The sequence below is a fragment of the Ctenopharyngodon idella genome, chromosome 16 (assembly GCF_019924925.1).
Source record: "Ctenopharyngodon idella isolate HZGC_01 chromosome 16, HZGC01, whole genome shotgun sequence".
NCBI lineage: Eukaryota > Metazoa > Chordata > Actinopteri > Cypriniformes > Xenocyprididae > Ctenopharyngodon > Ctenopharyngodon idella.
Window position 1 is genome coordinate 16364568 of NC_067235.1, and position 13075 is coordinate 16377642.

Genomic DNA, 13075 nt, shown 5'->3' on the forward strand with positions numbered 1-13075 from the left:
TGAGAATATAAAAATCCAATGGCCATGGAAATATCAGGGAATTTTAATTTTAACCTTAATTAAGGGTTTAGGACTACGGACATCCACAGTCTTAAATGTCTTCTTTTCATTTAACTTTACATATATACCTTATTCTTTTCTTTTCCCCTTTATTTATGTATTTTCATTGTTTATTTTTATGACCTTACTTTGTTCATTATATGCTGTGTGATACCTTAGTTACTGTTAGCTACCGGGTCTCTTTGTAAAAAAAAAAAAAATCATTGTTTAAATTTCTTAATTTCACGTTTCCAAACTGACGTACAGCATCGTTGCTCAGAGATAATAAATGTAATTTATATTAATGATACTCTACACTAGCAGCAGGTAAGTGAAAGTAAATGTATTTCCTCAAATCCACGCGATGTCGCCAGAGAGATTCAGACATGTTTCCTTTAGATGAGGTCACATTTTAAAACTGTTGATTTCCGGCTGATGAGGTCTGTGTACACGTCTACATACAGTATCCGCGAGTGTAGTCTGGAGCAGAGCAATAACAATTCCGTTAACCCTTGAATACAGTATCAACCGTGGATTCAGTACATATAAAAACATCGATAAAAGCATGCACGTCTAACAAAGAGCTTACTGACAAGACGAGGAATCCCTGCAGTTTGAATTACATCGGCACTGGGTTTGTGTTTACACTCAATTCAGATGGGGGAGGTGAGGAAACTCCAAAAGAAGTTAAGGCAAATTGAGAACTTGGAAATCAAAATTTCCCTCACTCCCGAGGAAAAAATAAAGGTACAGAATTATCATAATTTTCTTCACTCACATGAAATATTTGTATGTTCCTACTGGACTCAAAACAGTATAGAATTTGTGCACATAGAATCTTAAATACAGATGGAGGTCTGAACTGCCATTTTCCCACATAAAAAGACCCACTCAGGAATGATTTACAGAATAGAAACACATAATTTCAAGGATAACTAATGCACTCAGCTAAACCATAATTTAGATTTTGTCTTTTATGATTATCACGCGCAAAAAATCTCTAATCTTTGACTCTGTAGGTCTCAAAGAAGGCGGAGCTTCGCTCCAGATTGGCTGAGCTTCTGCTGCAGCATTCTGGCCCCCAGCAAACTCAAGGGATTGTGGGAAAAGAGGAGGATAAAATGAAAAGACAAGTGTAAGAATGAGCAACTAGGTAGGGAAGGAGAGAGCGAGACAGTCTGGGCACGTGAGATTAAACTCTAGCTCTCTGCCGGTGGCTAGTCCTCCACTCTCTGGCATCTAGGCAGTATTGATTCATCATATTTCTTTAAAAAGTCTATGCCTGAACTCCCACACCCAGGCTTTCTGTCTCGCACATTGTTATTTAATAATATAGGTGTTACAACAAAGGTATAACAAGACAAGCATCATTTGTTTAACACCTTTGGACAAGCGTGAGAATATTTCACAGTGACATTGTTTTGTGCTTGTTAATGTTTTTTTTTTTTTATTTATGATAGCGAGGAGGTCACAGAGCAACATGTTGCCCGTCCCCCTGCGCTAAAGATTGCACGAGAGGAGAGACGAGAGAATGAAGGAAGCGATGGAAGCCAGACAGATGGCAGAGGAGAAACGCATCTCCCCGTCAGCCCCAGTGTAGAGGAACAAGAAGGTCAAATTAGTGCACTAATCACACACACAATTACAGTTACTCGCACAGATGTTGATTACAAGCCTGCTTGTCTTTCACAGGAAGTTCTGCCTTATGGCTGTCTCACATGATGATATAACAGATGGTTGGTTTATCTGCGTTCATGGGAGAGAAAAAAAATGACCTCAGCTTATACAAAACTGTTTGTCTACATACATTGCAGATGCCAAATTCAAAACATGCAAACAAACTTGGGAAAAGTCCAAGTTTCGCCTCAGAACTCTGGAGGGTCACAGTGACATCATCACCTGTGTGGTCGCCGTCGACAATCTCGTGATTTCTGGCAGGTACTGGAGCCGATAGTTAGGAAGATTAAAAAAAAAACAACAACAGTTTTTGACTAACTGACTGTGAAATTGCTGATGTATCCATTAATGCCTCTCTCCGCTTCTCTCTTCTCTTCTTTTCACATACCATTTTAAGTCGAGATACAACAGTTAAAGTGTGGCATGTTCCCACGGCAACAGAGCAGCGTAATTTGGGAGGTCACAGCGGTGGAGTCACCTGTCTCAGTGCACCACCTCCAGAGTACTGCAGGAGATTGGGTACACACAAACACACACACAGACTCACACTTTCTCAAGCCCGGGAAAGTAAAGAATAATCGATCCTGTTGTTGACGGGGCCAGCCGGTTGATACAGATGTACCCGTGATTGTTCACTCATCCTTTATGCTCTCTCTGCTTTCTCCCACCTCTTTTGTTCCAGCTACTTATGCCCTCCTTCCCATCTGTCCCTTTTGCTCTCCATCACTCCCTGTCTTGCTGTTTTGACAGTGCATTTGTTCTTCACGTCCTTTGTCCTTCGTTCTCGCTTTTCTCGTGTCCTGCAGTCACTCTTTTTTTCTCATTCGTTGTCCCGCTCTCTCATTCTCTTTATCTGTTTTTCTGCAGCACGTGCATTCGACTTGGCCGACAAAGAAAGATTTGTTCTAAGTGGTTCCACAGACTGTTGTGTGAAAATTTGGGCTTTGAGCTCGGGTGAGTCTCACACACACACACACACACGCACACGCACGCACGAACACTGCGTGTCCTCCCTCAGCAAACATTCTGAATGTACTATTTTTAATGATACTGATCTGTCATCATATACTTAAAATGAGGGTTGTGCAGCTTGAGAATTGAATTAAAAAAATGTCTTTAATATTCCAAGATAGTGAATTGAATTTTTAATAAATACAAGATAGTGAATTGAATTTAAGGAAGATATAGAATTTATAGGATTTATCACATAAGAATCTGAAATGATGCTTCAGAAATCATTCTAATATGCTGATTTGATGTTAAAGGAAAAAAAAAACACTAATATTGTGAAATATCATTACAATTTAAAATAACTGTTTTCTATTGGAATATATTTTACAAAAGCTTTCTATTTCAGATAAATGCTGTTCTTTTGAACTTTCTATTTATCAAAGAATCCTGGAAAAAATTGTACACAACAGTTTTCAACATTGATAATAATCAGAAATGTTTTAAATTACAGGAATAAATAACATTTTAAAATATATTCCAATAGAAAACAGTTATTTTAAATTGTAATGATATTTCACAATATTACTGTTTTTTTGTGTGTGTGTGTGTGTGTGTGTATTTTTTATCAAATAAATGCAGCCTTGGTGAGTGTAAGAGACTTCTTTCAAAAACATTAAAAATCTTACAGATCCCAAATTTTGAACGACAGTGTATATATATATATATATATATGTGTGTGTGTGTGTTACAAAATGTTACAAAAGATTTCCATTGCAAATAAATGCTCTTTTGAACTTTCTATTCATCAAAGAATTATGAAAAAACTTGGTTTCCACAAATTGTTTTTTTTTTTTTTTTTTAATTAAAAAGCAAAACAGGTTTTTAAGCAAATAAATGCAGTCTTTTCAAAAACATTAGAAAAATTAACTTCCATCTCACTGACTAGTACGGAGAATCCTAGTATGGAGACTATACATATGATCATCACAAGATAACCATGTTTAATATTACAGTAAAAACTACAACTGTGGTTATAGCTGAATGACATAATATATTCAGATTTTGAAGTGAGTTATTGTAACGGATGGGCAATGATGAGGCCAGGGCGAATCCAAGTGCACACACAGATTTAATAAAAGTCAAATAACAGATCATCCAGACTGTGAAACAGGCAAATAGTCTACATGAGGATAACAGCAGAAATCCAAAAGACAAAACGAAAACAAGGCTATCCAAAAACCCCTGACCAAACACATGAACACCATCAACGACTGACAAAGCAAAAGAGAAACACAAGGGCTATATATACACAGGGAAACAAGCTAAACAAGGTAACAAGGGGGAGTGGCCATTAGGAAACACCTGGAGAAACTAATCAACAAGAAAAACTACAAAGAACTACAAAACATGGCACAAGACAGGCACAAGACAAAAGTCCTCACACAAGACAGGGAAACACAGACTGGAAACATGACAGTTATATTTTCAGAAAACTTTTTGAAAAGAATGTGGTGTTTGATGTAAAATGACTAAACGGATGAGAAAAGAAATCTGTTCTATCAGGAAATGAAAAGTCATAATTAGTCTAAATTATTAATGTAATTCGTTCTGTTTTGGTACAAAACTTACAGGACTAATCAAATTCCTTTCTTGTATGAATGTGCTGAATGAATTGCAGTTCAGTAACTCTCACCTCCTCTTATTCCAAGTGAAATTCTAATTCAACAACCTGTGATGTGTGAGCAATGTGATCCAAATTCACACTCATGAATCAAAACAATGCCAGTTTTTAAAATTCAGAACTTTGCCAAACCATGCTTAAAATGTAGTGCGGCATTAGAAATATTCATTTTAAATGTTCGTTTTAAAATATTATTAAAATGTTAAAGGCTGGAGAGTGTACAGTAGATGTTCTGTTGTAATGGTTGCAGTGTGTTCAGAATGTCCATTATCTGAATCTCAAGAATCAAGTCATTATATAACTGGTGGAGAGGGTACTCAGTCTTTTTTTGGACACAGCAGTTTTTTTCAACCCCTGCCAAAGAGGATGAATTAAACTCAAGTGTGTTTTGCATCACATGTTGATTTTGTTACTCCTGCAGGTCAGTGTGTTAAATCCATCTACACCTTCAATGCAGTCACAAGCCTGTGCTTCATTCCTGAGGGACACGGCTTCATTGTTACTGGTTCAGGTAGGTGTGTGTGTGTGTGTGTGTGTGTGAGGGTGAGTTGACCATGCCTTGCATCAGTCTTGACATATCAGGCGCGTCTGAAGCTGTGTTATTGATCTTACACTAGATGCTGGGAAGCTGCAGGTGTGGAGCTGGAGCTCGCAGGAGAACTGTCTGTCAGCGAACGCACACCTGGACGCAGTCACCACACTACAGGTGGGCGAGCGCCATGGCAACAGAACTGTGCTGGCATCTAGAACTTTCTCCGTCTGCCCTTTAGAGCAGCACATGTTTAAAAAAAAAAAAAAAAGATTGTGCCTCCGCTCAGAGCTGAAGAGTTGCCTGTAGAGGAATCCCTTGAGAACACGTTTGCTTCTCTGGCGATCTTAAAGTTCACGGAAATGTACAAGCTATTAAATGCCAACATTTAAACACTTTTCTTCTGCAATCTCTGTCTTACTTAGTGATTCATGAATACAAAGAAGAGTATGAAATATAACTGGGCAGAACAATATATCATAAGGAAATCAGATACAGAATAGAAGTAAATAAATCACGTAGCAATTGTGAGGGTGAGATAAGAAACAGAATACTGTTGAATCAAACAGCGGTGACTCTTTTCCATATTTAATACTGTTAGTTGGCACGAGTTGTCATGGAAACACAGTGGCATTTACCCTCCATTCTCTCTCTCTCTCTCTCTCCACAGTCACAGGGTCCTCTGTTGTTCAGTGGCTCCGCCGAGGGATGTGTGTGTGTGTGGGAGGTGTCCGATGATGGGCCGGAGCCCCTCCGCAGGCTGCACCTCTGGGGGCCAGAAGTCACAGGGTGTGGAGGGGATGACGGGGTGAACGGGAGGCTGATTCTGAGCCCCCGCGGTGACCGTGTGTTTCTCTCGTGTGGGAGGGCCAGCATACGAATCCTAAATTGGAGAACGGGTATTATATTGATGCATCTATGGAACTTTAATATTAACATTAATTAGGATTATGGTAACACTTTACAATAAGGTTCATTAATTAACATTAGTTAACTACATTAGTTAACATGAACTAATAATGAACTGCACTTCTACAGCATTTATTAATCTTTGTTAAAGCTGCTGTCCATAACTGTTTTTGGTTAAAAATTATCCAAAATCAATTTTTGAGCATGTACATAACTAGCCAGTGTTTAAAACTACCTCCTTACCTTAGCCCGATTCACAACGGTAAGCTTGTGATAATGTTTTATAATTCCACCCGAATTATAAAACATTATGACATGCTTACCGTTGTGTACTGGTGGGTTTTCACAGGAAATTCGAGCATGTTGCCATCTGTCTTTGTGTCATTGCGTCACATCTGTATACATAAAGTAGTCCCAGCTAGTAGGCTATATCGCGTGTGAGGCGGATCACTTATAGCCTTTTCTCACAGCAGCTGCAATAATTAAACTTATCATTTTGATGGCGGATTGTATGGTATGACAAATTAACTTTAGTGATTAGACTGTACAGAAGCTGAAATCTACAAGTAACGCTACTACACACCAAATACACATAGTCACACAATGCTGATGTTGTTAACATTAACAATTTGAGAACAAAGTATAACAATAATAATTATTTGCACGGTTTGACGTGATCCGAGCTAAGCGATTGTTAGATTTAATCACCATTGGCAGCGCGATTTATTGTAATGCTTTATTTTCTCAGTTGGTCAGAACAAAAGTGGCAGACATGTTACTTTTTTGTTCAGATGACATTCTCCTGTGAAAATTCTTACTTTGGTCATACTTTCGAGACTACAATCTGTGATTCCGAAGTACAGTATCCACACCGGTGTGGTGATTGACAGCAAACATAAGATTCATCCGCGCTGAGGAGCTGTGCCGATGCACAACGCACATAAAGATAATAATTCCGCAAGCAACTGTCTCAAACAGAGATGGCAAAATTACGGACTGCAGCTTTAATGTTAATTTCAACACTTACTAATACATTACTAAAATCTTGTTAACATTAGTTAATACACTGTGAACATGAACAAACAATGAACAACTGTATTTTCATTAACGAAGATTAGTAAATACAGTAACAAATGTATTGCTTATGGTTAGTTCATGTTAGTTAATACATTAATGTTTAACTAATGAACCTTATTGTAAAGTGTTACCAGGATTATATTTATTAATTTAATCATTAATTATTATGTATGACTGTATGATCTTTATCAATCAAAAAAACAGTAAAAACCATAATATTGTGAAATATTATTACAATTTAAAATAACTGTTTTCTTTTGTAATATATTTTAAAATATTTATTTTAATTATTTTATTTCTGTGATCAAAGCTGAATTTTCAGCATCATTACTCCAGTCTTCAGTGTCACATGATCCTTCAGAAATCATTCTAATATGCTGATTACACATTTCTTATTATGATCAATGTTGAAAACAGTGCGCCTTAATATTTTTGTGGAAACTGTGACATTTTTTCAGGATTCTTTGAGAAGTAGAAATTATTTTTTCTTGAATTTATTACATTAAAATAAATCACAGTTAATCTCATATCAATATTTGATAAAAGCAGCCCTCAATTGAAGATATTTCAAGATTTTCAAGACATTACATAAAAGCGTGCAGATGAATAGACCCACATTTCTTTTTTAAATTAATCACACCAAATAAATATGTTAAATCGACAGCCTAATACGCCTATGTCAACATAATCCTATGATCTGCCGTCAACACCATTATTTAGTCAACATCTCATTTTATAAAGCACTTCTCATGGATATGCTGGATTCTGTAGCAATAAATATTTTACAACCCCCATTGGACCTTCATTTGTTCTTTGACTCAGGGCTATTTAACAGATTTATTAATGGAATACATCTTGACTGAGTCTATTCGCTCAGAGCTGCTAATATCATCTGTGTTAAAATCCCAGTGGCTCAGAGAACACAGGCAAGAGAGGGGGCTGTTCACCCCAGGGCAGAGGAAGACGTAAAAACATCCGGCGCTTTCTCGTTTTAATCCCATTTTCTTACAGGATATTTGTGCTGAAGGCCATAATCTCAAAAAAACCAACAACCTGTAAATAATTACATCAGATAAATCAGAGTTACTGGTAGGAGCACAATATGATGCGATACTCAAATCGAGAGTGCTGAGCTTCATAATGACACCAGTTCATCAAACAACTCATAGCTGGAGCTCTCAAATAAATAATGAGCTTCTTACAGACAGAAAAACATTTGTATTAACGGCATAAAACACAGCGAAGTCGGCAGCTATTGACAGAGTAGGAAAGGAGTCTATAAATAGACAGATTATGTGAGTTTAATTACTTTTTCTCTGGTTTATTTGTTTCAGTGAATAAATGTTATAAAGATGTAACTAATGATGTGTGTTTGCACTCTCCAATCGTTTGCAGGCGTGATGACTAGATTAACCAATCACAGCAGTACTGCGGGTGTCACAGATTGTGTAAATCAGATACCCGGCCTTTTGATTGGCTCTTGTTTTGACCTCGCTAATGGAGAGAGCAAGATTAACCGTGAGAAATTTTAACATTCATTTAAATTTAACATCCCTGAAAACTGCAAGACAGTTTAATCACTCACACTTTCTTTTTTCTTTCTCTCACGCACTTTCAGTGTTCTCACTTCCCCAGTGCAGGTACCTGGTTTCTCTCACCTCTTCAGATCTTCCCAGAATTCTTTGCTTTGCTGCGTGGCTAACAGCAAGCGGGGACCATCGTTGGGTCACAGGGGGTCGTGAACTCATTGTTTGGGAGCAGCTTCCGGGAAGTTTTAAAAAGAGGTGTGTTTTTTTTTTTTAGCTATAAGGGTGCCTTTTGAGTATCTCAAACCCACTTCGTATAACAGATGTACTTCACAACCCCATTTTCTAGCCCTTCATAAACTACTTAATGTAATTTATTACAGTATATATCAGTTCATAGACATTCATTGACACACAGTTACTAATATAAGACACTGCTCAATGTTTCATTTAGTCAGTGTATCAATATGTACATCAGTAATGAGATACCGGCTGGAATATAGTATCTTTGGGATGCTTATTAATGAGAAGTCTGCAGAAATGCTCCAGGCACTTGACAATGAGAACTGTAGCTCACATCGAGCACTGGATGCTGAGCTGATGATCACTTTGTGGAAAAAAATATTGATTTCTTTGTAACTACATTTCTAGAGTCTAGAGATATGGTTCTCAACTGTTGGGTTACAGGGAAAACGATGCTGAATGCAAATAATCAAATGCATCTAGCCATATAATTCTGCATATTTAGATCAGCAAAAATAGACTTCTCATGTTTTTAAAAGGAGGAGAAAATGCTTTGTTGTTGATGTCGAAGTCTTTGCGTCTAATAATTTGGCACTTAATCTTGTCACTTGGACGCTAGCCAAATTAAGCAGATGCCAACATTTCATGGCAATGTTAATATCAATGTTTAATTTCAAGGACATTTTTGTTTAGTCCTGTGCACACTGCTGGCAAAAACATCTTAAAGTGTCACGAAAGCGCCCTGTTTTAGCACTGGTTTGTCTGTCTTGGGCTGGTCTGAGAGGGGTTTTGGGCATTTTTCAGCTGGTCAGGCTGGGAGAATTACTGGGTGCCCAGCTAAACAACAGCTTGGTTAGGCTGAGAGACCAGATTAAATCTCCACACTGTAGAACTCAATAAGTTCAGAATACTCAAAACATTTGAGGAAACTTATTACCTCAAAACATTTAAGTAAACTAACTCATTTTTTAAGTTAGTAGAACCTAAAATTTTGTGACAAGTGGGGTGGGGCCAAAAGCTGTGGAAGCGGAGCAAGGTCAGTGTTCTGCACAGGTGTCTCTCATTAACAGTCACGTCACCGGCATCCCTTCGCACCCACAGTTCTCAGCCTCGCCCCACTCATCAGAATGTTAATTACATACAGTTCATTTACATAATCATCACATTCAGATCTTGTTAAATGTTAGACAGCAAATACAACATGCTATTATAACTATCAAAGAGACTGTCATTATATACTTGCATGTATATAATCAAACAACATATAGTATATGTGGTCTTAAAAGTTTTGTAGCCCATCCTCAACCTAACCACAGGCTCTACTCTTCACCACAATGGTAACCCTACAAAACTAACATAACAGAACCCCCTGTAAATCCCAACATAACACAACATTAAACACTAACTTATGTCTCCCTATGTTAATCTTGTGCAAAAACACACAAAATAACACTTAATTTCAACATTTATTTATACAGTCTGATGTAAAGCATGCTGGGAATTAGAAATCTGTTGCAACTTAAAGGTGCAGTATGTAGGATTTCTGTCCGCTAGAGGTCGCTAGAGGCCTATTCAAAACAAAGGCGTAGTTTGATGACGCCAAGTTTGAGCGTGGAATCTTGGGACTGTGGTCTTCACCGCAGCGGTTGGTGCAAAAGCATGGGGATAGGACTCGGGAAGAAATCATGTACATGGATGAGATTATTAACGTTAATGTAGTGTGAAGCAGAGCAGGACCAAGTGTTGTTGAAGCTGAACGAGGCCACTGGAGCGATTGCGAAACACACGCCTCACGAGCAGTGGAACTTTTATTATGCCGCAGTCGCCGGCACCGCTTCCGCTTTTCCGGTCATGAGTATGAGGTAACGCAGCTCTGTTTATCATATTAGATACATTTGAGAGTGTTTAAAACGATGTTATAACGTTACTCTGTGTGTTCGCTCGGCGGCTGCTGTGAGACACTTGTTTGAGACACACTGCAGTAAGCTAGATCGATTTTAGAATATTATAATAATAATAGCTGGATGGCTTGTGTTGATAAATGGCATTCAATTCATTTTAAAACGTATTGTATGATAGAGAAAATTCTGTATTACTGTTACTAAAAATAAAGCTGCATCTGATTATGCTATGTTAGCTACTTGACAAAATAGTGTTTTCTCTGAGGCATGGTAAAGCATGGTACTCGCAAAAAATCAAGAAAATTAGATTTAAACAATAAGACTAAACGTGTTGAGCTATATAACAATAATTAGTTTTCTGTCTATAAATATATCAAAACAGTTGTTCCCTTGTCTATTAAAACGTGTAATATATTAAAGCATCTTTGGTGTTTCTATGGTTTCTACAAAATAAAACCTGAAACCGAGGCAGACAGAGGGTTAACGCGGGTATGACACAATTGACAGGCGACTCCTCACACGTCCCGAAGCCTTGGTTAAAATTGCAATTTTTCATGATTTACAAATAGTTGGAAACATTTGAAGTATTGTAAGTACTCAAGTGAACAAAATATATAACACTGGTCTAGTGGTTTTTGGATATTTCACTGCAAACATCTTACATATTGCACCTTTGACTCAATCATATTAAGTTCAGCTTACTACAATGAAATTTTGAGTTCACACTACTTTTTTCTATGAAGTTCAATGGACTTTTAGTATTACTGGAGTGAAATAAACTCATTTCATTTGAATAATTACGCTGTTCAGTTTTACAGTGCATCTAAGACCAGCTTAGACTGGTTTAAGCTGTTTAAGGCGTTTTTTATTCCAACAGAGTGATAAACAATTTTGACATTGTGTTGGGTCACCACTCAGTGTCCAATTTAAAATCCAAAACCAAAGTCAAACACTGTGCGTCCAGTATTTTGGTGCTTAATCTGTCACTTGGAAGCTAGCCAAATTAAGCAGATGCTAATATTTCATGGCAATATTAATGTCAGTGTTTAATTTCAAGGACATGTGTGTTTACATTTGTACACACTGCTGACAAAAACATTTTAAATCAACCTAACTTGATTTTCTGGTCTTAGCTGGTCTCCCCACCTGGTCAGGCTGGGCTGTTTGCTGGTTTTAGAATGGTTTTGGGCACTTTTCAGCTGGTTAAGTTGGGATACCAGTTGTTTGGCAAAATTATATAGATGATATCCAGTCATTTAAATAGCAATTTCCACAACTGGGAGTATCATGTAAGGGCGAAAAGTTTCCGACATAGATTTCGCTCATACTCAAGTTGGTCTCATGAATTCACTATGTTGACCAACAGTTGCATAGACCCTTTTGTGGCCACAAAATTTCTTTGAAATGTTGCTAATGTGACACCTTAAGCCAGATATGAATAATATTTTTATGTTAAGCTGCCACTGCCTAACTCTTAATGATGTACTTGCTACTTCAAAAGCAGTTTGTATAATGAAGTCATTTCAAACCCATTGACAGCTCGCTGTTGCCAGCAGAGCTGCTTTGCTTTTTGCTTCGGGCTGAGTTAAACATCCTTCTGTCCTTGTAAACAGTGTGACCCAAGTGCCCTGCACTGACGGTCTTCTGTTGTTTTTCCTCTAGAGGCGATGTCACAGTGAGACGAGACAGCCGATTGGAAGATTGTCTTTTGGAATCTGACAGAGACTCAGAAGATGACAAAAGTGAGGGTAAGAGTTGAACCTGTGTTGAAAACCAAATATTTCAAAAATATTTTAACAATTTGTATGCATCATTTTTTTTATAGTCAAAAGTATTCCGTTCCAAAGGGAATCTGCAATAATTCAATAATAAAACTTTTTAAGCACTTTATGGACTTAGAATAGTTTGGAATAATTGAGTTAACAGCATTCAAAAAGTGATGCTATTAAACATATATAATTTATTTCGACAGCCCTAATGAAAATAACTTTTTTCTCCTGTAGACGATGACGAAGACTCCATAACCCAGGATGCATCTGAAACAGAGGAACCCACAAGTTCTTCATGGCTGCGTTGTGTACTTCAGTGAGAGAAAGGAGGGGTGAATGAAAAAAGAGAGTGACAAAGGGGAAGGAGATGGAAGGAGGGTTACAAAGAATAAACTGGAAAGGAAGAGCGAGAGAAGGCAAGGTCAAGGGATGACGGTGGAGTGCAAGAAATCATGCGAAGGGACTGAAGTGGAACAGATTGTCTGACTGGCAGAAGGGAAGAAACAGAAGGAAGAAAGAAACAACAGACTGTTTTCTATGTAAACGTTGATCCAATAAAACCTACCACGTTATGTCTGTGTGCATGTGAGAGTATTTATCATCGCAGGCACTTCTGTCTATAAATATATATAGCGTTGTTCATCATGTAGGGCTCCCGTCCAACGCTACATTAATGTATATTGATTTTCCTGCTGCTGCCTCTTTGCGTTTATCCTTTCTGAATAGTTTTTATTTACTTCAGCTGGTCTTCAGAATATTAATAAAGCGCTTCT

General features: G+C 37.6%; 1 protein-coding gene across 1 annotated transcript; it reads left to right on the forward strand.

The window, feature by feature from the left end:
• The first annotated feature begins 453 nt into the window (after positions 1 to 453).
• si:ch211-154o6.3 (uncharacterized protein LOC563854 homolog) lies at positions 454 to 12874 on the forward strand. Its single transcript, XM_051864502.1, has 13 exons — positions 454 to 786; positions 1059 to 1174; positions 1500 to 1651; positions 1854 to 1977; positions 2114 to 2235; positions 2584 to 2670; positions 4770 to 4859; positions 4966 to 5054; positions 5548 to 5776; positions 8259 to 8381; positions 8482 to 8647; positions 12196 to 12281; positions 12537 to 12874. The coding sequence occupies exons 1-13, from the start codon at positions 697 to 699 to the stop codon at positions 12620 to 12622; spliced, it is 1560 nt and encodes a 519-aa protein (XP_051720462.1). The 5' UTR covers positions 454 to 696; the 3' UTR covers positions 12623 to 12874.
• The last annotated feature ends 201 nt before the right edge of the window (positions 12875 to 13075 follow it).